The sequence below is a fragment of the Eriocheir sinensis genome, chromosome 8 (genome assembly GCF_024679095.1).
Source record: "Eriocheir sinensis breed Jianghai 21 chromosome 8, ASM2467909v1, whole genome shotgun sequence".
Taxonomy (NCBI): Eukaryota; Metazoa; Arthropoda; class Malacostraca; order Decapoda; family Varunidae; genus Eriocheir; species Eriocheir sinensis.
This window is the reverse complement of record NC_066516.1, coordinates 21050434-21076055: the sequence shown is the minus strand read 5'-3', so window position 1 is coordinate 21076055 and position 25622 is coordinate 21050434. Positions and strand designations below refer to the sequence as shown.

The 25622-nt window shown below is 45.8% G+C and overlaps 1 protein-coding gene and 1 long non-coding RNA gene across 11 annotated transcripts in view; one reads left to right on the top strand and one right to left on the bottom strand.

Annotated features, from left to right (window-relative positions):
• LOC126995669 (cell surface glycoprotein 1-like) overlaps window positions 1-25622 on the bottom strand; it is a 157624-nt gene that overhangs the window by 1571 nt on the left and 130431 nt on the right. For 5 of the 10 annotated variants that reach the window (XM_050855439.1, XM_050855438.1, XM_050855440.1 and 2 more), the window contains 8 exons: window positions 10931-11113; window positions 8250-9179; window positions 6303-6350; window positions 4220-4282; window positions 3820-3903; window positions 2917-3360; window positions 1814-1861; window positions 1433-1517 (listed from right to left, as the gene is read on the bottom strand). In XM_050855439.1, coding sequence (XP_050711396.1) covers window positions 1449-1517; window positions 1814-1861; window positions 2917-3360; window positions 3820-3903; window positions 4220-4282; window positions 6303-6350; window positions 8250-9179; window positions 10931-11113 — 1869 coding nt within the window. In that variant the 3' untranslated portion in view covers window positions 1433-1448. Of the gene's footprint in view, window positions 1-1432; window positions 1518-1813; window positions 1862-2916; window positions 3361-3819; window positions 3904-4219; window positions 4283-6302; window positions 6351-8249; window positions 9180-10930; window positions 11114-11765; window positions 11924-19929; window positions 20524-25622 lie in introns of those variants that run through there. The other 5 variants (XM_050855436.1, XM_050855444.1, XM_050855441.1 and 2 more) reach the window with 5 other exon arrangements.
• LOC126995672 (uncharacterized) lies at window positions 20705-22172 on the top strand. The gene is made up of 2 exons (XR_007750636.1): window positions 20705-21888; window positions 21970-22172. It is a non-coding gene; the product is annotated as an uncharacterized LOC126995672 (long non-coding RNA).

Sequence of the window (25622 nt, the reverse complement as noted above, 5' to 3'; positions counted from 1 at the left end):
TGTGTAGTCAATGAGAGGTCACATCTTGGTAGTGTTGCCAACGCCAAAACCACTCCATTCAGTTAGTAACATCCACAGAAGAAAAGCTTTAACGTAGAGAGAATGCAATAATGGTGTGAAAAATGTTGGCTATACAACATATTTCACAGTATGTACAAAGTATTTAAGTTCAATGCCAATGTGATACAATCTTTCTTCAATTTGTTAATGAGATCTTCACTCCATCTTTTGTTTATTGGTCAAAGGTCTAACCTGTCACAGACCACGTTGTATTTAATTAAGTTGATGTCTGGGCCATATATTAGTAACCCTGCCACTTCTATGAGTACAGCAATGCTTCAAGGGTGAAAATGCTTGGCTCATAATCAACAGACCCTCGCCTAGACCCCAGGGCAGAGTGGAGGCATACAATCAGTCTCCTTACACCCTTGTCTCTGCTACCTAGAAATCATTATGTGCAAGGTGTAGGTCAGGAGCAGACTGAATGAGTGACCCTCTCCTATGCACCTCCTGCCACAGTCCTCGGTTAGAGCACCACACTATTGTAAGAACTGACTATAAGGGGATGGACCTTGCTCATGAATGTTTATTTATTTATTTTTATTTTTACTTATTTATTTATTTTTGTGTGGTACTTTTCTAGTCAATTTAACCTTAATGTTCAAAATATACTTAAGACTTCATAATTTTTCTGATCATTTCTATTAAAAGCTCCCTCAGTCTGAGGCCAACAGCATTCAGAAGTCAGTCCCAAGGCATTGCAAGCTAAATGAAACCTATCCAATATAATAATGCCACAACACACTGAAAAATGTAATGTCATTCATGTTGAGGTGTTGTAATGGAAATTAATTTTCTAACAGGAGGAAATTGGGTAAATTGCCAAGCATTACACTCATGCACATAGTATTAGTGATTATATGTTAAAGGAATAGGCAGCTAAAATAATCTCATACTCAACAAAGCTGAACCATGACCTTCTGACAGCAGAACATAATATAATACGAATCATACACGCACATCAGTGCTGAGCAGGAACTGATTCCAAAATCCTAAACTAAAAAGAATGATCAATATCTGAACTTGATTCTTTCACACCATTTTCAATACCAGCCAATAACTCTTTATGGAGCATTAAGAACAAACTGCAACTGGAGTTATGTTACTTATAAGTTGTGTTTTCAATTAGAATTTTATGCCAAAAACAGCTTGAGCCATGCGGAAGACACTCTGAAAAGCCTCTCACACACTGGTAGTGGCAGACTCTGATTTTGTAGTTAATAGTAAACTTCTTACAAGAACTGCTACTATAAATTCATCTTACTGCACCACACAACAAAACTGTAGTGCACTGTGGGAAGGCATTTCTGACTCCACTTGGTTCTCTTAACTCCCTGAACTACAGAGAATCAGGTGCAGCCACAACCCTGACCTTCCAGTGTCGGTGTTCAACCCTCCGTTTCTCCCCCTCCTGCTAAACTCATCATGGCCTCCACCTCGGAGTCCAGCTGTTTGAACTACAGACCTACACATTAGCTCAAGGGGACCGAGAATCTTTCTACCACAAAATCTAAATTTCAATGCTACAAATTACACAAACAAAATAGCACTATGTTCTAACAACCATATATTTTGTCATATTTAAGGGGCTTATGTATTTATTAATTACTTATTTAACAGTTCTTGTGATGATATGTCTTAAAACATACATGTTAGTTATTTATTCTCATAAATATTAGGTGTGTATTCCATCATGCAATTTTAATATTATTTAAAGAGGGCAGCAACATCACTGGCCACACCATGTACATACCTTCTCCTTCAAGTCATCTGTTGCTGGCTTGGGAGCAGCCTCAGTGACCTTCAGTGGAACAAGAAGAGTTGGATCCAGTGAGGAAGGTAAAGCAAAGGTCAAAGGACAGATGAAATGAACCATATGGTTTCACTTTCGTGTAATCAAGAAGAGAAACTTACAGTAGTAAGATTACTTGTAATCATTCAAATAAGAATTACTCAGGATACCAAGACCTACTACTCCCGGCACTGTGCCATAGCAACCACAGCCATGCCCCTCGCACACAAATATAGTGTTAGATGCAGATGAAATGCAGATGGCAAGAGAAAAGAGCTAGGCAGCATTATGGCAAAGTTAACAGTATTTACATTTTGAAATGCAAAATAAAATCAATGCTACAAAATAGTGCAAGCAGCTCCAGTCCCCCAATACTTTCAATGATCATGCTGAGATGCTTCCTCGGGTAAGAAATGACAAAACAATGTAAACTAAAAGAATTTTTTTGTGCAGGAACTCAATATTTCTGCTTGATTGGCAAGATCTAAAATCTACCAATTTTATATCATTAACCAATGAGTTCCTTGATTGCAACTGCCCTGTCAAAGTGGTTCTGACGATTCAGCCGAGAACTGTCCACGGTGACATCACACTGCTATTGTTGACGGTGCTCTACAGCATCTTGCTTCCAAGTACTCTGTGTCTGTGCTCACTTGTGTTTTACTTATACCTATTTATTCATTTAGTTGTTGTTTTTATGTATATACATATTTCAGTTATTTGTACAATTATTTACAAAATTTTCTTGTAGTTTTGTAATAGGTGATAAATACTTAATGTGTTCTAGAATTCATCATCTCACACAAAGTATAAATGGCAATAAATCAGGCCAGTGACTAAAGTAACAAATATAATGAATACTTTTTTGTGTGTGATAACACTGATGATTATGAAGCTTACTGTCAAAAGCAACTGATACGATGGACAATGATTCAATCAATTTGAATGGAAAACCACTACAGGAATAACTTGCAATGTGCAGTACAATGGAAAATAATTTAAAGTAGAATGAAGCCTGCAATATTTTGGGCAGAACAGATCACTGTGCCTGCACCAACTCTCACCTGCTGTTTGGTTTCCTTTTCTGCACTCTTCTCTGGTGTGGACTCACTGGTCTGAATCACTTCTGACTGTTGTGTGGGCTCTGCTGCACTCTCTGTGGTCTGATCTACTTTTTCCACAGGGGTGGACTCCTGCACCGGAGCCTCCTCACTAACTGGGGCATTTTCCTTCACAGGCACCTCCTCTACAACACGAGTACTTTCCTGTGCAGGTGCCTTTTCCTCTACTGGGGATGACTCTTGGACAGGTGCTTCTTCCTGTGTAGGCAAGTTTTCCTTAGCAGGAACCTCCTCTACAACAGGACTGGCTTCCTGTGCAACAGTCTTTTCCTCAGCAGGGGAAGATTCCTGCACAGGGGCTTCCTCTTTGACAGGAGCAGTCTCCTGAGCTGGCTCGGGCTGAGACTCCACAACAGGAGACTCCACACTGGGAACACTTTCCTCCACCTGACAAAGGCACCCATGAGCACAAGGCACACATGCACAGCCACACCGCAACACTGCACCAACTAGGACTCGGTAGTGAGCATTAGTGCTAGTCAGTTGAATTATTTTAGCTCATTAATAAAGCTGCTGCAGTGCTGTTGTGCTGAACTGAATAAAATGAATAAAAAGAAAATGCTAAGAGACTGAAGAAGCATGAAAATTTATCTGAAATTAGCAGAGGCAGATAAAAGAACATAAAAGGCCCTGAAACTCAAAATGCATTCTACTATGAAGCTGCATGAATTGCAGGAAATAAAAGTTGCTTCAGGAAAGAATCTATTGTATGTATTGTCTTTTATAATGAGACAATAATAAGGCTAACAGTGCACAAACAACCACCATCCAACAAGCTTCAGGGGATCTCCACAGTCCGACCTGGCACACCCCAACACACATCCAAGGCAAAGACTAGCCACTCACCTCTGCACTCTTCTCTTCCTGCTTGGGCTCAGCAGCAGGAGTCTCTTCAGCTGGGGCACTCTCAGCTACGGGGGCAGCCTCTTCCTGTTGGTTCATCAAAAGTGAGCCATGAGGTGGTTGTAAGGACATAACTCACTTTCCACAGTCTTGTATTATGAAGCATCTTGAACAATGTTTATTTACCTATCATCTATACAATGCAACAGTGATGATCAGTTACGAGTACTGCATTTGATTTCTACATCATATAAACTGAAAGTATTGCTCCTTAATTATCCAACCAATCTTCTTCCCAATAAAATATACATGGAACTGATAACACATGGAGGCTTAAAAAGGGTACTTTCAAAGCAACCTAAAGCAAAACAGTGTCCTTGAGGACAAGGCCCTGCAGACCCACCTTGACGGCCTCCTCCTTCACCTCAGCTGGAGCAGCAGGTGTCTCAGCAGGGGCTGGAGCTTCCTGTAAGTAAAATTTTCTTATTAATAACATAATCAGAATGTCAAATTATCTCATACATATTCTTATCTTACACTTGCAGCATTTCTAAATATGTTTTCATAGTGTCTTTGCAAATAATGAATCTCATTTAAGTTATGTAGTCAACTATGGACCCAAATTTTACCATTCAATTCACTCAGGTTGTAACTCATCCAAAAAGAATAAGTTCCTAGGAAGAGGAATGACTTGCCCGGGAAGGATTGCCACCAGTTAAGGATTGGAGATGAAATACTTTGCATCTAGGACATACTTAACACATGACCAATTTATGAAATATCACTAAATTTGTTATAAATTTAAATGGTTTCAATAGTACCATCATAAAAGAAAAGAATTATTGACTATATGGCATGGCACTGAAAAATTACAAAAAGCTGAAAAGACCTTAGCATGAAATAAACTGACAAGTTTTAAGAAAACTGTGATGAAAATGAATTAACGTTTCTATCATCAAGGTCAACAAAAAATGGAGGAGTAATGTGAGGTCTTTCATCTCCATCCTTTTGGTGGAGGTAATCTTTATTCTACCTTTTCACAAGGCCAAGATGAAACACTTCTCTCCTGCCCAACTGATGATGCTGTCAAGTAATATCTACCTTCCCTGAAATCTGCCAAGGGCATGTGCAAGGTGCCCCATTTTATTACATGAAGATGAACAATATCTATCCATTTTATTACGTGAACATGAACAATGACATCCTTAAGTTGGATGATTGAAAATATAGGAATACATGTCAGTGTGCAATAAATTTGGATTTAAAACACATTACATGATCAATATAAAATTTTGCTACAAGTTTTTGCATTTTTCAGGGCTCATTTTTAACTCTAAAAACATTGCATTATGCACAACCCATATTTGACATCTTCATTTTATTAATTTTATAATAAAATTACCTTTCTATTCTTAAAACTTTGTGGATATTGGTATTAGAATATACCAAGGGAACATTTGCTAAAATAAATCAGTATCGCATAAATATTAAAAATTGAGCTGGAAGAACCACAAAGATTTGGGTGCACTGCAAAGCTGAACGTATTCCTGGTGCCTCACTTCTTTTGGCAATCTGTTCCAAGGCGCGTACACAACAACTGGCTAGGATGCAGATTTCTCTTCCCGTGAAATAACTTTTCAGTCTCCCGATGACTTGAAGCTTCGTAACATTGAGAAATATCCAATCAAGCAAAGTGATTTAGTTAGAAAACTTCTTTTTTACTCTAACGACATGATCAGCTCATTGGTTCCTAAACCCTGATGACTTGAAGCTTAGTGACAAATATTACATCTCAAGCAAACTGACAAGAGAACTAATAAATGTAATTGAATTAACCGTTCAAGGGTTCCCTGTTTGGAGGAAGCATCCCTTGGCAGGCAAAGGAAGTTAGGCAGTACACACACAGGAGGCAAAAAGACCTCTCTCTAGAATCAACATTTGTTCAAAAATTATGTTATTTAATTCCTTCCAACCAATGTGCAAGTATTGAAGGCTTTTATTCAGCTATGAAAACACTTAGTTTCTGTTGACTGATTACACTGAGTAGAAGTGACAATGTGACATTTATTTCTTGTCCGGCTTTGTATATATTTTAAATCAATGATCAGTAGATTAATGTTTATTTTCATTCATTTTCACCCATGCACAGAGCTATCAAAATATCACCCATTTTTGTAATGAAAGTTGGACTTGGGAATACAGAGCACATAAAGAGGTCAATGATTTCACAAAACAAAACAAAGATGCCAGTTTTAAGAATTCTGAGAACAATGTATTAACTTGACACAAGTTGTTTCAAAACTAATTTACTAATAATTATGCACGACTACACGGAAATTTTGAAAATCATGAAGACAGAACTACTTTTGTGTGTCTTGTATTGGCACTTATTTCACACTGACCAAAAAAGAATAAGATTTATCAAACCAGAATGGCCTTCCTCTAAAGTTGTGAAATCCTTCCCTCCTTCCCCATCATCAACTCACCTCCTTTTTCTCCTCAGGGGCAGCTGCTGGGGCCTCCTCCTTCTGTTCCTACATATTTAATAAGCTGGTTAGCATAGAATAAGCAACATTGTAAATTGCAAAGGCTGAAACAAAGATGCTGTATTAAATAATATCAATAAAACAATTCTATGTAATTCATGTCAATTATTAATGTAACCGTAAGATAATTTGAAGTTTTAATTCTACACATTCTAGTAATTTAATAACTGAACTATATTAAAGCCCATAATGCCTCTAGAGTAACTAGAGAGTGATTCAAGAGAAATGTTACCCTTTGAAAATTAATCTTGTAATAAATAGTAATATGTTGCACGTTTTCTTTCATACAACAGACAGCACCACCGTCACACGGCACCACAGCACTGTCAACTGTAGACTGGCGTGTCATGCCGGTAGTCTTTGCCAACTGGTGAAGCAGAATAATGTCTTCCCAGGTGCAACTTGTCTTCACTAATAAGAAATACTGTAATATCCAGATGCTTCTATTCCTAATAAGATAACAATTCCATGGCTGGTTGTTTGTTTACATAAGCTGAAGGTGTACATGACAGGAAACAATGGATGACCATTTGTGTTGACTGGAGACACAGAAGTGAAAATGTGCCATCGTGGTTAGAAAAAACTCACAAAAAGTGTAATCAGCCTTGATATTGTCACCTGATTAGGAACAGCAGTATCAGAATAACTCTCTTGAAACTATCTTTTCATCCATTCATAAGACAGCAATGTAAGAAACTGCTCAATAATAAAGACACATTGCCTGGGAATACACCTTCACAAGGACACAAGGCACTACTGGTGATGCACTGAAGGCTTCAGTCTACAGGCGTCATTGGTGAATCATTGTCACATGACAGTGGTGCCATCTGAAGGATGAAAGAAATTTTTTTTAATCATATATTACAAGACTCTTTTGCAACTGGTGAAGTTTCTTTAGAATCACTCTGTATAAAATGTTTTAAGCATTAGCTTTAGTTGTTAAGTCATATGTCATGATGCTACTGCACTCCCCGGCTGCCTCCTTGTCAAGAAGGGTGTGTGTGTGTGGCTGCAGCAACCTGGTCTCCTTGGGAGTTTACTGGTAAGTCATTTTCACATGCAACCCTTCACACATTGTTCACTTGGAGAAGAAATATAAACAGGCAACATATATCAATAGCTGCTAAAATAACTGCATGGCACTTGGCAGCCAAAGAATGCACTAGTAAAACATGATGTAAATAAAAAACTAGAGTTATCCACGTCGTTTGTGTTCCACAAATTCATCCCACAATGCTGCGAGAATAAGCCCAAGTTGAGGCAACCGCCTCCATTAGCTGCTGTCATCTGTCTGGCTGGTGTACCCACACACCCTAGAATTTGAGGTACAGCCGCCTTGTACTTATGGGACAGAGTTTGAAGAAACGAGAGCATAATGAAAAAAGGAAGAAAAATACTAAGAATCTATTTTCATAAGGAATATAAAAGTGGGGCAAAAAAAGAAATCTGGAAGCCTGCAGGGAACCCTGGGGAAGATGATATGCTGGTGACATGTACCTGCACAGTAGAGTGACGGCAGCTGTCATTGGCTTCGTCGGCTGAGTTCACCCTTACTAGCTCTCCACAATCCTCCTCGCTCACCACGACAGGCTCAGATAATGCACTCTCATTTGTGTTTGATGCAGCTTCCTCCACATGTGTTAATGACTCTTCAGAGTCTTTCTCTAACACCTGAGGAGCTTCATCTACAACTATGGCACCACTCGATGCTGCTTCACTCTCTTCTAGGAGAGGGGCAGCATTCATACTGTTAGTGTCACACACTTCTGATTCAACTACTGTTAAGGATTCTTCTACTAGGCTGGACTCCTGGGCATCTGATACGACAGTTAGTTCCTCATTAACAGGTGGGTTAGGGCAGGGAGTATCTTTATCTGAAATTGATACCTGAACTTCTTCCTGAGCTGGTGCAGCAGGGACAGCTGTGGCAGCTTCAGCAGGCAAACTTGGGGCAGACTCCGCAACAGGAGAAGCTTCCGTCTTGGCTGACTCTTGGCTTGAGGGAGGGGCTGCCACTACAGTGGCTTCGGTTGATGCAGCAGGAGTTGCATCTACAGCAACATCTGTGGCTGGAGCCTGAATAGATTCTACAACAGATTCCTGTGTTTGAACTGGAACAGACTCTATTACAGGCTCTTGGGCTTGAGTTGGTATAGATTCAACTACTGCTTCTGTTAGTGGTGTGGATTCTACAGTTGCTGTTTCAGAAACTGTGGCAGCGGGGGTGGGCTCAGCAGGGGGGGCTGGGGTAGGCTCAGGGGATGGGGTGGGTTCAGCAGGAGGGGCTGGGGTGGGCTCAGCAGGAGCTGCTGGAGCAGCCTCAGCTGGTGCTGCTGGGGTAGGCTCAGCTGGTGCTGCTGGAGCTGACTCAGCAGCAGGAGCTGGGGTAGGCTCAGCAACAGGAGCTGGGGTAGGCTCAGGAGCTGGGGTAGGCTCAGCAGCAGGAGCTGGGGTAGGCTCAGCAACAGGAGCTGGGGTAGGCTCAGCAACAGGAGCTGGGGTAGGCTCAGGAGCTGGGGTAGGCTCAGCAGCAGGAGCTGGGGTTGGCTCAGCAGCAGGAGCTGGGGTAGGCTCAGCAGCAGGAGCTGGGGTAGGCTCAGCAGCAGGAGCTGGGGTAGGCTCAGCAGCAGGAGCTGGGGTAGGCTCAGCAGGTGCTGTTTCTGCTGGGGCAGGAGCAACAACTGGAGCTGGTACGGATTCCTGGACGGGACTAGATGGTGCTGGTGGTGCGGCCTCTGCTGCAGGGGTGACTTGTGTGGCTGGAGCAGCAGGCTCACCAGCAGGGGCTGCCTCCTTGGGGGATGCTGGAGCAGCAGCCTGTTCAACAGAAGCATCAGGCTCTGAGTGAGTTTCAAGTGGTTTAACAATATTAGTTTGTAGACTTTCTGTTGGTGCCATAGAGTCACATTCAGGCGAAGCTTCCATTGCCACTTCAACATCTGAGTGTGACGGAACAGGTGAGGCTTCAGACTCCGAGACCTGTTCGGGCTGAGCGAGGGGTGCGGATTGGTCGGCCTGAGGCTCAAGGGGAGTGGGGGTTTGGGTGACCGAGGGGAGGGGGACGCTGGTGGGTGGTGAAGCTGCCTCGGACGTCGCCTCCGGCAAGCTCTAAAATGGGGGTAAGTGGCAACAGGTGAACAGACCACTCAGAACACCCCCACCCGGCGCCCTCCAGAAAGTCAGGCAACAGACACTGCTCAGTGTTTATAAACATTCATTCTCTCCAACTCATGGGACATTCAACCACTCTTGCATAATCATTCAATAAGTTGTATATTGTAAATTCATAGAAAGTTTAAAGCAAAAAGGAAGTACAGAAAAAAAGTTCTTTGTGAAGTCAATCTTGTTCATTTTAAATAACTAAGCATTAATGAAGCATAGTTACATGCTCAGTCAATTCTTAATACATCTTTAAATGTTTATTCTGAGACAAAAGTTCATTAAGTTGTGACTCATCCTTTAGAAAATCATTTTCATTAAATATTTTTTCCTCATACAACTTTCAGTTAGTATTTGTAAAATTCATGCTTGGCTGTACACAACACAAGGGAAAAAAATAGCCTGAAGGCAATACATCAAATCTGAGCATCATGCAGATTTGGTAGTACGTATCTTCACAAAATAATTTGGCACATTCTCTTTGCTGGGCATCAACACATCTTGGGTGACATCTGTTGGCTGGGCAAGAACAGTAGGAGGACAGACAGACGTCATGCATCAACACCAGGATCAGTGCGAGGTGGATGTAGGGAACAGGCTGAACACTTGGCCATGGCTTTGAGAAGATTGTCTGCCGTAAGTAAATGTTCATACTGCCTACTCTTTAGATTTTGCGGTGAGGAAAATCCTTGAAGACGTAAGTACCTGTCACACAGCCAATTAATCCATGTCAAGACAAACAGGTCATTTATACCAAAAACATTATTGCCCAAGCAAGGGGTTGACATGATAGAGAGAAGGAGAGACAAGACAATATTGCTCATTAGGAAATATGTTGTAATGTATGCCATGCCATATGTATGTTGTTAGTGCAAAAGATTGCTGCACTAGACTAGTGCAACATGCAGGACACAGCTATCCATTCTTTGCTTGGTGCTTCATTGCACTTAAGGTCCATCTCATTCAGAGCCAATCCTTTAGAATGTGCAGTTAATGAGACCACTATTACCTGGCTTTAGACTTTTAGTGACGTTCCAATTTAGACCGCTGGCAGGATTCCCATGATAAAGGAAGGTTTGAGGCTGTTTGTTCTTACATGATTAGATTTTTTTTTCCACCAGATGGACTATAAGTAGCAGGTCAAGCTGGTTGTGTGGAAGCAGCTGTGGGATGGGTGTGTGTGGACACCAACCAGCCGCAGACAGTTACGAGCAGCAACGAGCATTCTGACACGGCTCCTCCAGTGCACACTAATACCTCTCGACAGCAGTAGCAACACTAATGCAGGGTTAATACACACCCAGCGACATACGATGCCCTTTATGTACACCACACTAAGACTAGAGGGTTGTTAACTGGTCCAGGTGCAGGGGACAGGTAAGGGAAGGTCTATACACGGCAACACCTACCTCCTGGGCCGGGGCCTCAGCTGGCTTGGGGGCTTCCTCCTCCTTGGGGGCCTCTTCCTTCTTCTCCTCCTGTGCTGGAGCGGGCGCTGCTGCTGCCTCCTCCTGCTTTTCCTCCACTACTGGGGAAACTGATGCTGCTTCTTCTTTCTTCACCTCATCCTTCTGTTCACCTTCAGCCTTGGCCTGAAAAGAAATTCATGCAATCAGCGTCCAGAAAGAAAATATTCCACTATTAAGAAAAAAAAGAAGCAGCAGCAATATTAGGTAACAAAACACCATTAAATATGATGCAAGCACGCGTCTTTCCACCCCCGGCGTAGGCCCACCCGCGGCGCCACAGCTGCGGCACGCGTTGGCTCTATGAATAGGACTCGTACTGACCACTGGGGGACGGAAGCCTACTTTCTATTTCAGTCAGCAGACACTTTCCTTGGTATACTGTTTTCTTTGCTTGTGACGCCGAGCAGGGAGAGGAAACTAAACACAAATAAATAATTCCACTTCGGGGTGACGATGAATACCACTTTCGCTTAACAAGTGTTTGAAATACTTAAATTACCAAGTCGACGAGACCCACGCACCAAGTCATCAAAGAAACACAAACCGCACAAGTACAATACAATCTGCGTCCACCACTCATCGCCGAGCACACAGCCATCATGCGTCAGCCGCGCCGGTGCCCTCGACGCCCCTACACCGCCCCATCACCACCTCAACGCTCACACTCAGATCATTATCTACAAGCATCCCGATAATTCTTTGTTTTTATCAGCAAACTTGTTTTCACATCCGCGGCAAAGCCCGGCAGCCGCTCGGCCTCGGGTGGAGCCCGTACCGGAGTGGTCTGGGCGGCTGGGTCCATGCTGCTGCTCCTGGGTGCTGGTGCTCGGGTATAACCACCACAACTGTGTCGTCACACAGGTCGCCACACTCCTTAAGACCTCGCATCCACCCCCACTCCCTCAGCTTCCAACCCCCCTGCCCCTCCCCAGCTGCCCACCACTCAGGGCTCATATACCCCTTACCCCCCTCGTTCCTTCCTCCTGGCTCCTCCCCCAGCCTCCTGATATTCCCACACGCCCATCTTGGCCACGCCCCTTTGCTCCCTCTACAGTTCCAACTTCGCACATATTCCCATAGGCTACTTTATCTCTCAACCTTCACCGTGCAGGGCCTCCCCTCCCCGCCTGAGGCAGTGCTTGATGGGAGTGATTCACGGTCAATGGCTTGATCGAGGTTAGGCCCTTATTGGGAGCCCTGCTTGTGGGCTGCGCAGATCTGGGTTAGGCTGACCTTCCCTCCCAGACACCCGTAGGTGTAGTCAAGGTTTGCAGTAATGTTCCTCACAACGGGGAAAAAATCTTCTGTAGGTTCCCAGTGTCACCTACGTAACAAATGTTGTAGGAAAACCAAACTAAAATTGCGACGCGCCTGTCATACACGTGGGGCGCGACACAGTGCTTTAATCTTTTAATACTTAAAATATCCCGAAGTGTGGACACAAATAGGTCCAAATGAAGCTTCAGGTGTGAGGGCAAGCATGCAGCACGCGGGGCAGGGCTGGGCGTGGCGTGCGAGGCGTCGTGGGCTACACCCAGGCAGGCATCCGACCGTCCCATGCAGGCAGCAGCTGGACGAAGGTGAGTTAGATTGGTCAGTACGTCATTGCGAGCACAAGTTCCGAGAAAGCTGCAGTGACAGCCTAGGGTGCCAAGTTGACTTTGGAAAGTGGTCAAGGCAGTAATGTGGTCCGTCATCTCCATCCCTCCCGTCGCCTGTCACACTCGTACACCATCACCACTACATCACCGCCACCACCACTTTGCCATCATAATTTCTCCATCATCATCATCCTCGCCCTCACGTGCCTTTAACTTGCCATTTTGATCCCAAATAACTAAATGTGTTCTTTGTGCCTTCAGATCCAAGATGTGGGAGGCGCAGCGCGTGCCTGGCCAGTGACGCCTTGCACCTGGGGCGCCGCGCACTCCCACCCTCGCATGACAAATATTCTCCCGCCGCTTCCTTTCCTGCAGCAGACCCGGCCACGAGGTCCGTCGCGCCAGCCTTTGTCTCCACCTCCGTCAGTCTACTTGGAATTTCCGTCTTCCTCTCCGCAGTACGACTCTCCCCTCTCTCTTCCTGGCCCCAAAACAACATTCCCCTCGTTTCCCCCTTCAAGTGACTCCCCTCTCACGCCATCGCTGCTCCTTCCTCCCTTGTTTACGTTCGCCGCCCCTCGCAGGCTAACGTGAACGCCGCCCTCGATTCCTCATGGTTGTCTGTGCTTCGCTAACGAGTCGCTTCACTGATCCAGGCCTAATAATCTCATCCGTGGTCATCACCGAGAGTTACATACAACTGCAGCATCGTCCGCCACAGACTCTCGACTATCAACAGTTTCCTTCCACGGGACTTGCCTGCACTAGTCTTGACACAAAAAGCGAGACCCCCGAACGTAAGACCAATAAACAACACGAGAAAGGAAACAAAACAACTAGCAAAAAAACCTTCTCCACCCTCCCACCCACTACCACCCCACCCCAAGGTTCCTCCAGCAAAGTTTTGGCACCAGCTTCAGATCAGTCAACGATATGTTTGCTTTAGGAGTTGTCTTCAGAAGGAAACAATTAAATTCCCTTGAGAGCCGCCGCGGCCAAGTACGACATAAACAGAAAACCATGAGAGCAAACACGCACTGGGATAGCCACACACACACACACACACACACACACACACACACACACACACACATACACCTCGCAGAAGCACCATCGGGGACACACCAGCAGCGTCGCGTCGCCCCTGCCAAGCGAGCGACACCTCCAGGTTTGCGGGAACCGATAAATAACGAGGGAAAAAAAAAAGTGTGCGAGTTATGTGACACCAGCGAAGTTGTGAGCTGGGAAGTGCGTGCTAATTTTAGGCGAAGGGAAGGAAGGAGGGAGGGAGGGATATGGGATGAAGGGGGGGGGGGGAGAGAGAGAGAGAGAGAGAGAGAGAGAGAGAGAGAGAGAGAGAGAGAGAGAGAGAGAGAGAGAGAGAGAGAGAGAGAGAGAGAGAGAGAGATACTAAACCATGAATTCTCCTCAACCGATGGATAATAACGTGCAAAGAATTAGATACGTTAACCCCAAAAAGATAACCGAAATCACTGTTATAAGAATGGCACTGACGCGTTCCTAGTACAATGATTACGTTATAGCCCACTGATGATGGTAATGACGATGATGAGCCCCCTGTGCGACTCGGGAAGATGGTTGAGCGGCGAGGCGGGATGAATGGGCCCACTGGGAACACTTTCAATCTCCGCTCCGGCCAGCCAGTCATCCCGGGCTCACGAGGAACCTCCCTTGTCGTCATAAATTGTCGCAGCCGCCGCCACCGCTACCAACACCTTGCCAAGCGTCATCAACACTCCTCCGGCAGGTAAGGTACAGCGAGGCCACACCTAAAGGGGGCATGAGGGGCGGCATGAAGACTCAGAAGGGAGTGAGCTCAGAGGCTGGCGGAGTGAGGTGCGCAGTGTGTGGAAGGGGGTGAGGAGCAGGAAAATAGGGTGGTAAGTTGAGAGCCAGATGGGGTGGCAAGAGTATGAAATAAAAAGCTTGGCGGAGAGCAACAGGAAATAAACAGAATAGTAAATGAGGCACCAATGACCGAGGAGCAGGAGTGAAAGGAGTAAAGGGGAAGGAACAGGAAACAGGGTGAACAGCAGATGAGGGGAGGCGGTAATGAAAGACGAAACAGAAAAGTAGGAAGGAAATAAACAAAACAGTAAATGAGGCACCAATGACTGAGGAGCAGGAGTGAAAGGAGCAAATAGGAACAGGAAAAAGGTTGGACATCAGATGAGGGGAGACGGTAATGAAAGACGTAGGAGATAAAAGCAGGCGGAGAGAACCAGGAAATAACATAAATAACAGATGGAGTAGGGAAAACGGGAAACGCGATAAGGAAAGTAAGGGGATATAGGGATGGTAAGAAGAAAAACACAAAAAGGTGGACAGGGAGGAAAAAAAACGGATCGCAGGGCAGCAAATGAAGTTGGAATGCCGAGGTAAGAAGCAAGATAAATGATGAGTAGCAGGAAACGTGATAACTTAAGTAGCAGAGGGGTGCCAAAGGGAGGTGAAATGTAGAGTAGAGTAGAGTAGAGCTGAGTAGAGGGGAGGAGAGGAGAGGGGAGGTTTGCGATATAGGAGTAGGCATAGCGTTAAAAAATGGACGCTTAGACTGTATAGGCCTAAATAAAGGGTCTTGGAAGGCATAGCTGGGGGTCGGTTCATCCTTGGCAGTGAGAAGAAAGACATCAGAATGGTAATGATGGTAGGAGAGTGGTGGTGGTGGTGGGTGAGTACTGCAGGTGATGAATGGTAGTGTGGGGTGAGGTGACGTCTGTTAATGTGTGTGTGTGTGTGTGTGTGTGTGTGTGTGTGTGTGTGTGTGTGTGTGTCGTACATTCCTCCATTAGCAGTCAATAGTGTGACGGAGATAACCACTAGTACGTCAAAACACACACACACACACACACACACACACACACACACACACACACACACACACACACACACACACACACACACACGGAAACCTTCACAACAGACATCAACATCGTAACTGCATGTCATATTCCACTATATTACCTAAAAGATCGTAACTGTTTGGCATATTTCCCGTTAAACTGACTTCACGATAAACCCCAAAGTGTGAATGACTCCTTAACCGACAATTCTACATCACAAACTTCCACCCCACGCCTAAACATTTGGACCCGCAAGAGAACGCTAAAATTTTACCTCATTCTGAAATCTCTAGTAAATTTTCGGCTTAATTAAGTGTTGTTTTGAAAGTCTGATATTATTCTGATCATTATTATTTTCATCACCACCACCATCATCATCATCATAAATATTTCTCTCTCTCTCACACACACACACAAACGCGCAATAAAACGAACTAAGGCATGAACAATAAATCAAACAAACAAACAAACGCGAAAATGGACTGTGTGTGTGTGTGTGTGTGTGTGTGTGTGTGTGTGTGTGTGTGTGTGTGTGTGTGTGTGTACGAGTTTGAATGTGCGTGCAAATATTATATGCGTGTGCTAAACGGTGAATCAGGTCCGCCGAAAAAATAAATAAAAATAAGCAAAAACCAAGCAAACAAGGCCACTATCTTTAGGCGCATACCACCGTGACGTCGGGGGGGGGGGGGGGGACAGTGGGCAGGGGCAGAGGGGGGGCGGGTGAGGCCCAGATGATCCTCCTCTACAAGAACAACATCTCAACCCGCGGCTCCTTCACCCACGGAGGCACTGAGTCACCCGCGGCCGTGGGTTGAGGGGGGGCGGCGGCAGGTATGCGGTGGGTGGGTGGGGGGCGGTGAGGGGGAAAGGGGGGAGGGAGGGGGGGCGCAGGCGGGGGCTTCGTCGAGGCCACGTTAATTTCCTCCCTCGCGGCGCCCGATGCTTGCACGCGCTTCTAAAACAGTCGCATGCGTGTGTGTGTGTGTGTGTGTGTGTGTGTGTGTGTGTGTGTGTGTCTCTCTCTCTCTCTCTCTCTCTCTCTCTCTCTCTCAGTAAGTGTGTGTGTGTGTGTGTGTGTGTGTGTGTGTGTGTTATTCACTCCCATCTGGCACCTAGTGAATGCTTCTACACTTTTTTCTTAATTAAACAATGTCAATCTCTCTCTCTCTCTCTCTCTCTCTCTCTCAGCGGAGCATGTAACCCCGCAGCATCGCCTTTTACAGCGGGACAAAAATGAATGAAGGCCATAACGCGCATAAAACCCGAACACGGGGGGGAAAACATGCAACAAGAAACACATTAAAAAGAAAAACATTGAAGCAGAGAATATATAGCAAGTTAAGACGCAGGGGGAGGGCGGGGGGATAGTGGACAGGGATACCAAGGTTCCATTAGGCAGGGAATAGGAGAAGGGAGAAGGTTGGAGAAAGGGAGGAGGGAAGGAGAGAGTGGGGGGGTGGGGAGTGCCTCAGGTATATGTTTGAGGCACTCCACACACCTGGCCTTAATCCCTCTCCTCTCCACACCCACACCTGCCCGGCCCCGTCACTCCTGCACTTCCTCAAACAATTAGAGAGAGGAAAAGGATCGAGGTCACACACACACACACTGCAGGAATAAAATACTGGAAATGAAAGGAAACATTCACTCACATAATTCTAGACGTAATAGAAGGAAACAACCATGAATAAGAGAGCGGAGAGGAAAACATAGGTAGAGATAAGCAAATATTCAATCACATAATTCTAGACTAACAGAAGGAAACAACCATGAATAAGAGAGCGGAGAGGAAAACATAGGTAGAGATAAGCAAAAATTTAATCACATAATTCTAGACTAACAGAAGGAAACAACCATGAATAAGAGAGCGGAGAGGAAAACATAGGTAGAGATAAGCAAATATTCAATCACATAATTCTAGACTAACAGAAGGAAACAACCATGAATAAGAGAGCGGAGAGGAAAACATAGGTAGAGATAAGCAAAAATTCAATCGCAAAATTACTCTTGACGTAACAGAAGGAAACAACCATGAATAAGCAAGCGGAGAGGAAAACAAAGGTACAGATCCGTAAAAACAGCAAGAATAAATAAATTACACGACAACGCAAGCAAAAACAAGCCCCAAAATGATATGCGTCGTAATAAAGGAAACAATAAACAAACAAAAATAATGAAGGGAAGTGTAAAGAAAGATATAGCGATACAGACACAGCAGAAGTGAAACAGAACAATGAAGAAAAAAAAAATACACCCAACAAAAATGACAAAATGGCTCGCGACGAAATAAAAAATAAAAAATAAATAAATATGGGGAAGCGAAGAGGTAAACACAGATACAGAAACACAGCAAAAAAATAAATACAGAACAACAAAAGCAAAACTACATTCCCCCCAAAATCACTCGCGACGTAATAGAGGAAAGAAAACTAATAATGGGAAGCAAGCGAAGGAAGAGAGAGAGTGCGCACGCTTGGGCCTCCGATCAAAATAGTTCCTTAAAGAGTCAAGGCCGAAAAATACAGGTGAGTGGGCCGGGCTATTTATCATGGGGCAGCAGGTGCGAGGGGGGAATGGGCAGGAGGGAGGGGGGGGGGGAGTGAAGGGTGAATGATGATGGAGGAGGAAGGAATGGAGCAGAAGGGAAAGAGGTGAGGGAAGGGTGAAGGAATGAGGCAGTATAGAGAGGTAGAGAGAGGGGGGGAATATGAAGAGGAAGCGAGAGGAAGGAAGACGATGTTTGTGTGAGGAAGGGAGTGAAGGAGGGGGAGAAAGAAGGAATAAGGGGAAGAAAGAGATGAAGGAAGAATGAGGTAGTAAAGAGGTAGAAAGAGAGAGAGGGAGGAAGATGCAGAGAAGAATGCTTGTGTGAGAGGAGGAAGGGAATAATGAGCGAAGGAAAAAAAAGATGAGGGAAGAATGAAGGAGTGAAGCAGTAAGGATAAAGGGGAAAGAATGGGACAGAAGGGAGTGATGAGGGAAAGATGAAGGTATGGGGCAATAAAAGAGGAGGAAGGGAGGGAAATGGGGAGTAATAAATGTGTAAGAAGGGAGAGAAAAGGGAGGAGGGAAAGATTTTGTCTAAGGGAGTAAGGGAGAAACTAAGGGAGGTCAAGATGGAGATGGACAATGTTGGACATGGAAAAGAGAGAAGCAGAGGAAAGGGAAAATTTGGGAGAATATGTGTAGAGAGGAAAGGAGAGTGAAAAAAAAAGAGCAAAGGAAAGGGAAAATTTGGGAGAATATGTGTAGAGAGGAAAGGAGAGTGGAAAAAGAGCAAAGGAAAGGGAAAATTTGGGAGAATAGGGGTAGGGAGGAAAGGAGAGTAAAGAGGGAGGGGAAACGTTAGGTGAAGGGTGATAGAGAAGGAAGGGGAGGGAAGGGAAACTGTAATATAATGAGATAAGAAGGGAAGGAAGTTGGGTGACAAGATGGGATAACGAAAGGGGAAATCTGGGACAAGAGGAGGAAAGGGAAGAGGGGAAAAGTTGGGTGAGGGAGGATGAGGGGAGCAGAACAGATGGTGAAAGTGCTCCATCATCGTCCTAGTCATCATCAGCTCTACACATACACACACACACACACACACACACACTTGGCGCGCCCACCCGAGTCGTCGTAGTCGCCCCAAACACTACAAATACAACCTCAGCCAAAGAACGAATGGGCTTTTTGGCGTCGCTGCCACATACGCCCCGCCGCCGCCGCCGCCGCACATACATCAGCTGGGCGAGAATAACTGCTTATGCCCCCCTTCCTCCCCCCTCCCCCCACTCCCCGACCTTACGAAAACAGTGCGGTGTGTGCTTTGAATGTCCTGTGTTTCATTTCTGCTGTGTATGTGCATCTCTCATTTTCTCTTCGCTTCCTGTTTGATTACTTCCTTCTATTACGTCGTGAGGTATTTTGGGGTTCTGTGTTTTGCTTTCATTGTCCTGTGTTGATGCTGTGAATGTATCTCTTTTTTTTTTTTATCTTTGCTTCCTTATTCTTGGCTGGTTGGTTATTTCCTTCTATGACGTCGTGAAGCGCTTAGGGGTTAAGGGTTTTGCTTTCATTGCCCTGCAGTTAATTTCTGCTGTCTCTGTCGTCTTTGTTATGGTATTTATTTTCTTCGTCGTATGCGTGGCGGAGTCAATCATTCTACATGTGAGAAAGCCATCAGGAGCACGCAGCGACCCCCCCCCCCCGGCGCCGCCCCATCCTCGTGCAACTGGTGGCCGCTAAAGAAAACGATGTCTCGCACCACCAACGAAAACTGGCTCTCGAGGAGGACTAAGAATTTACGACTATAATGAAACTGTTCTTCACCCACAGTAAGGAAATGCTGCAAAGCTGACGTGTGAGCACCGTTTAGGAGTCTGGCACCATCATTCATTTCCGTAAAGTGCTAATTTGTCGGCATCGCTGCGCACCGCTAAATACCCTCCTGCGCCGCGAGCGAGTTCACTGGGGGCACCGGAAGACTTACGTGGGGGCGGTACACATGTTCCTGCAGCACGCCGAAAGGAACGGCGCAAAAGTCGGCCTCTGTCTCCGGCGTGAAGTTCTGGATTTCCTCCCCTTGTGGCAGGCCTTCCTTGACATGGGCGTCAATTTGACCTGAGAATTCAGAGTTTTCCAGCGAGTCTTGGATGTTCTCTGTCGCTTCATTGACAAGGATTTGAGGCTCTGGCTGAACGGCTTGATGGACGGGCGGCTCCTGCACAGGCGTCAGTTCGGGCTCGCTGTCCACGGGGCCATTAATGCCGGAGAACAGCTTCTGGCACTGCAGGATGCCCATGGATGTCTTGGGAATCCTCGGCACCCGGACGGCCACGGAGGGACGGGCGCGCCGGCGGACGGACCAGAAGGTGCAGTAGTGGCAGGAGGAGGGGAACGCCTCCTGGAAGTGGGCGCTGAGCATCATCATGACAAGAGCTTGATGCTGAGGACAACGGCTGACGATGACGGGAGATACAATGACGATGTGAACGGTGAAGATTCAGGTGACGAGGGTACTGACGACGCGACGAGGGAAGTTCACAACGGCAAGAGGGACGCCGACGGATTCCTGACCGCTTCCAAAGACTCCGGACGGCACAATGGCTGGCCCAAGTTGGTGCAGGTAAAGGCGACCTCCAGAGTGGGGCGTCATGAACAAGGCATTAGTCACAGGGATTTACCAACAGTACTGGTTCTGTGATGCAACGCCTGCAACTGAAACAAGACACCTCCCAACCACCCCACCCCCTCCCCACACCCCACCAAACCACCATCCGATTCCAGCATCCACACCCAAGCAACCAACCCGCGACGCTGCAGCACCTAACACCCCAAACTGGTGCTTGAGGAATGCCGAGGGAACACCGAGAAACATGATCTCATAACTTCGAGGACTTCCTTGAGTGGCGCCTCAAGGAAGGAAGCGTGAGAGCAGTTCGAGGTCGTGCAAGGAGCAGGGAACAAGTTAACCCACTGGAGTAAGCTGAGCACCGCCGCCACGCCCACGCCCACGCCACCCTTCCCTCAACCCGAAAACCTTTGTCCCTATTCTTAGACGCTTTCTTTTCACACAACAAGTATTTCCAAAGGGCACAAGGGTGATTAGTCGGGGTTCTCATGAGTGTTTTCAAATTTAAACTATCATTAGGCTCAACACCATCCATGAAAATACCTACAACATCTACGAAAGACCCGATTTTTAATTTTTTTATATATATATACAGCAGAGGAGACGGTGCAAGGGCGCAAAAAAAAAAAGAAAAAAAAAAAGCCCACTACTTATTGCTCCTATATGGGCTCTTATCTCAACTCCTACCCTTCTTTGTCCGCCCCCTTTCCCCGCCCTCATGGAAATACAACAACCTCTACCGAAGTCCTGAAATGCCTGAGAATGTGGGCCCTCGAATCCTACCCTCCCTTTCTCGTCCCTTTCCCCGCCCTCCCATTTAACGGGTTAGTCCTACGACTCAGACCAGGAGAAGGAGGAAGCGGCCAAGATCTCAAGTGGACGGGAAGACACGCTGAAGTGACTTACGAAAGAGAGAGAGAGAGAGAGAGAGAGAGAGAGAGAGAGAGAGAGAGAGAGAGAGAGAGAGAGAGAGAGAGAGAGAGAGAGAGAGAGAGCACCCACCGCTTACACACGCCACCACTCATATCTCTAATAGTCTGGGAGCCGTGCCCGAAAAGCTATTATTGAGCGAGTGCGATTTGGAGGCCGAAGAAAAAAATGGGCAAACAACAAACAGACGTCGAGCCATCAGCGCATCAAGAGAAAATGAAGGGCGGGGGGAGAGCAAGGGGCAGGAAAAGAGAAAAAGGGAAGAGAATGTGATGGAAAAAGATTAAAGGGCATGGCGGGAGACTGAGAGAGAATGGGAATGATGAAACAAATGAGATGAAAGAATGGGATGGAAAAATAAAAAGGAAGGGCATGAGTGAGATTGAGGTGGAATGAGGAAACAAGTAAAGTGAAAAGGAGAGAGAATGGGATGGAAAAATAAAAAGGAAGGGCATGAGTGAGACTGAGGTGGAATGAGGAAACAAGTACTTAAGTGAAAAGGAGAATAAATATGCCAGAGTATAATAATGAAATGAAAAAGAATGAGCAGTGAATAAAAACGCTAAAACATGGACCAGAAAAAGGGATAATGAAAAATGCCAAGATGTATTACGGCGGGAAGGAGGAGGAGGAGGAGGAGGAGGAGGAGGAGAGGAAACATGCCAGACAACGCTAATAACGGGAAAAAGAATGAGCAATGGACACAAAACCAAGGAGAAAAAAAGAAAAGAAAAAAAAGACGGGTACAAGAAAAGAAAACGAGGAAAGAAACGAAAACATGACAAGATGAGAAAATGGGAAGATGAACGAGAGGATGAAGCAGAAAGGAAGATGGTAACGAAGGGAGAGGAGAATGGCGATGGGAGGAGGAGGGGGAAGAGAAGATAAGGACGAAGGGTGGAGGGAAAGGGGAACAATTAGATGAGGGGGAAGGGGAAGAAGGGAATGAGGGGATGGAGAAGGAAGATGGTGGCGAGGGGCGGGGGAAGAGGAAGATAGGGATGAGGGGAGGGGAAAGAGGGGAAGGAAGGGATGTGAGAAGGGGAAAGAGGGGAATTTGAGAAAGCGGGGAGGGGAAAATGAGGAAGGTGGGGGCGAGGGGAATAGGGAAGAAGGGAATAGGGGGACGAGGGGATGGGAAAAAGGGGAAAATATGGACAAGAGGGAATGAATGGGAATGCGGGGAGGGGAAAGAGGAAAGTGGGAACGTGGGGAAAGAGGAAGAGGGGAGGGAAAAGAGGGGAAAATGCGAATGAGGGGAAAGAAGGAACGAGATGAAGAAAAAATATGAAGATGGGGACGAGAGGAGGGGGAAGAGGGAAAGAATGGGAATGCGGGGAGGGGAAAGAGAGGAAGGCGGGGACGAGGGGAATGAGGAAGGGAGGAAGATGAGAATGAGGGGGAAGAAGGAACGAGATGGAGAAATAGATGAAGATGGGGACGAGAGAGAGGAGAAGAGGGGAGGAGGGAGAGGGGAACGATTAGGTAAGGGGAGAAAGGGGCACAATGAGGGGAGAACAGAGACACAAAGAGGGCATTGTAGAGGTGTTCATCAAGACACACCTCGTGATCACCAATGGAGACACACGGGCGGTGGCTGGGCGCTAAATGGCTCGCACACAAGGAAGAGACGAAGGCGACAAAAACAAGAAATATTATGTAAACAACTGCGCCATTCTCTCTCTCTCTCTCTCTCTCTCTCTCTCTCTCTCTCTCTCTCTCTCTCTCAAGAAGTGAACTGAGAGGAAAACAGAGGACGAAAAAGAAGAGGAGGAAGAGAAAAAGCAGGACGAGAAAGAAAAAGAAGAAGAAAAGGAGAAACAAGAAGAACAAGAGGGAGAGGGCGATAAAGAAGAAGAAAAGAGGAAGAATAAGAACAAGAAAAGAAAATAATAAAGAAGAAAACGAAGATGAAGAAATAAAGAAAAATGAAAAACGGAAAACAAAAAAAAAAAATTAAGTTCGCCATTCCTCTCCCCTACGCCCCATCCGCCATAAAACATTTCATCGTTGGCAAGGAGGATAAGCATTATGGCGCGGCAATTTTCTGCTCTTGACGCAACACAATTTACGTGCAACACAACACAATGCTTCCGCTGGTACACAACGGCGAGAGTCAGGCGAGGTGTGGAGGGAGGAAGGGAGACAGGAAGGCCAGGCGAGGAAAGGAGGAAGGCAAGGAAGGCGAGGAGAGAAGGAACGACAAGAGAAGGAGAGACAGAACAGAAGGAAAGGAGAAAGGAAAGATGGAGGAGGAAGAAATAAAGGATGGAGAGAATGAGAAAGAAGAGAGAAGGAAGAAAGGATAGAAGGATAAAAGGAAGAACGGAGAGAAGTAGGGAATGAAGAAAGGAAAGAAGAAGGAAAAAAAGGAGAGGAGGGAAGGAAGTAGGGACAAGAGAGATGGAAGAAAGGACAGGAGTGAAAGAAGGAAGGGGAGAAGGAAGGAAATAACAGAGAAAGGAACAAGTAAGGAGAAGTGTTTAAAGACGAAAGTATGGAGAATCAGATGAAGTTACACAAGAACGGTAAAAAGAAAGAGTGCAGAGAAAAGACGAAGAAAATGAAAACGAAAGAAGTAGTGGGAAGAAAAAAAAGAATTCGAGGCGAGGCAGGCAGGAAAACTGTAAAGGAGGGATTCTGGAGAGGGATAAGAAAACAGAGGGGAAGAGATGAAAGACGCGCGGGTGGAGGAGGAGGAGGGAAGGGAAGGGAAGAACCAACAGAACGGAGGAAAAGGGAAAAGGTGAAGACAGGAGGAGTGACAGCGGGGGCAAAGATGGAAGACTTCGGGAGAAAGGAAAGAAAGCACAGGATGAAGCGACGAAAGAAAGGGAGGGGGAGAAGGGAAAGAGAAACGAGGAACCAGAGAAAGGCATGGAGGGAAGAGGAAGGAAGTGGAAAGGTTGAGAAAAGAAAGGAGGAAGAGAAATGAGGAACAAGAGGAAACGAAAACAGTGAAAAGGTTGAGAAAAGAAAGGAGGAAGAGAAATGAGAAACAAGAGAGAAAGGAATGAAGGGGAGAGGAAAGAAGAGGAGAGGCGGAGGAAAGAACGGAGGAGGAAAAGCGAACTAGACACATGGAGGGGTGAGGAAGGAAGGAAGAGGAGGAGAGACATAGAAGAGAAAGGAGGAATAGAAATGAGACAACAGAGAAAGGCATAGAGAGTTGGTGAGGAAGGAAGAAAAAAAAAAAACAGGCATAGAGGGTTGGTGAGAAAAAAGAAAAAAAAAGAAAGAAACGGAGAAATCACAAAGGACACAATTTAAGGAAGAAAAATAAAGTAACATCACGGTATATGGCTACAAGGTTGTGTGTGTGGGGAGGGGAGGGGGTTGGGGGGAGGTTAGGGAACGGACGGACGATGTGAGATATGGAGGTGAGGGTGGGGGTGGAAGGTAAGGGGTGGGTGGGTGGTGAGGGTGGATGATAAGGGGTGGGTGGATGGTAAGGGTGGAGGGTGGATGATAAGGAGTGGATGGGTGGAAGTGGAGGGGGTGGGATCAGGGGGGCATGAAACAGGAGGGGATCAAATGACGAGGTGAGCTGAACACCACACCTACACGACGACCCCCTCCCCCCCCCCTCCCCCTCCTCCACACACCCACACCCACACCCACAATGTTTATGCAACTAATTTTCAACGCCGTGTATAATTATGAAGAACACGGCAGCAAATGAAACCACGTGCCGCTGAATACTCGAAACAAACCCTTCCTTCCCAATGCTTTAAATTAACACTTGCAAGAGAGATTATTGAATTATTACAGAATGGCTCTTAATTTTATATTTTACCGTCTGATAGTTCGCTTGTTTGTCTTCTTGCAACTGATTTCCAACCGTGTAGAATTACTGGGAAAATTGTAACAACCTAAAATACATGTCAATAAATATATACGCGAAACAACACCCCTTCTGCTTTTATGACTTGGAAGATAAAGCTGTAGGATTATATATTATGGCTCTTATTACTTCGTGTCTGTCTGTCTGCTCGTTTGTCTTGTTATTTACGGGCTGTGTCTGTTGCGTCTGTGTTTTTACCGTCGCTTCGAGAACGGTCACATATATTATCATGGTACAAATGACGGCGGGCCGCGGAACGTCTCCCGGTAGAGAAATC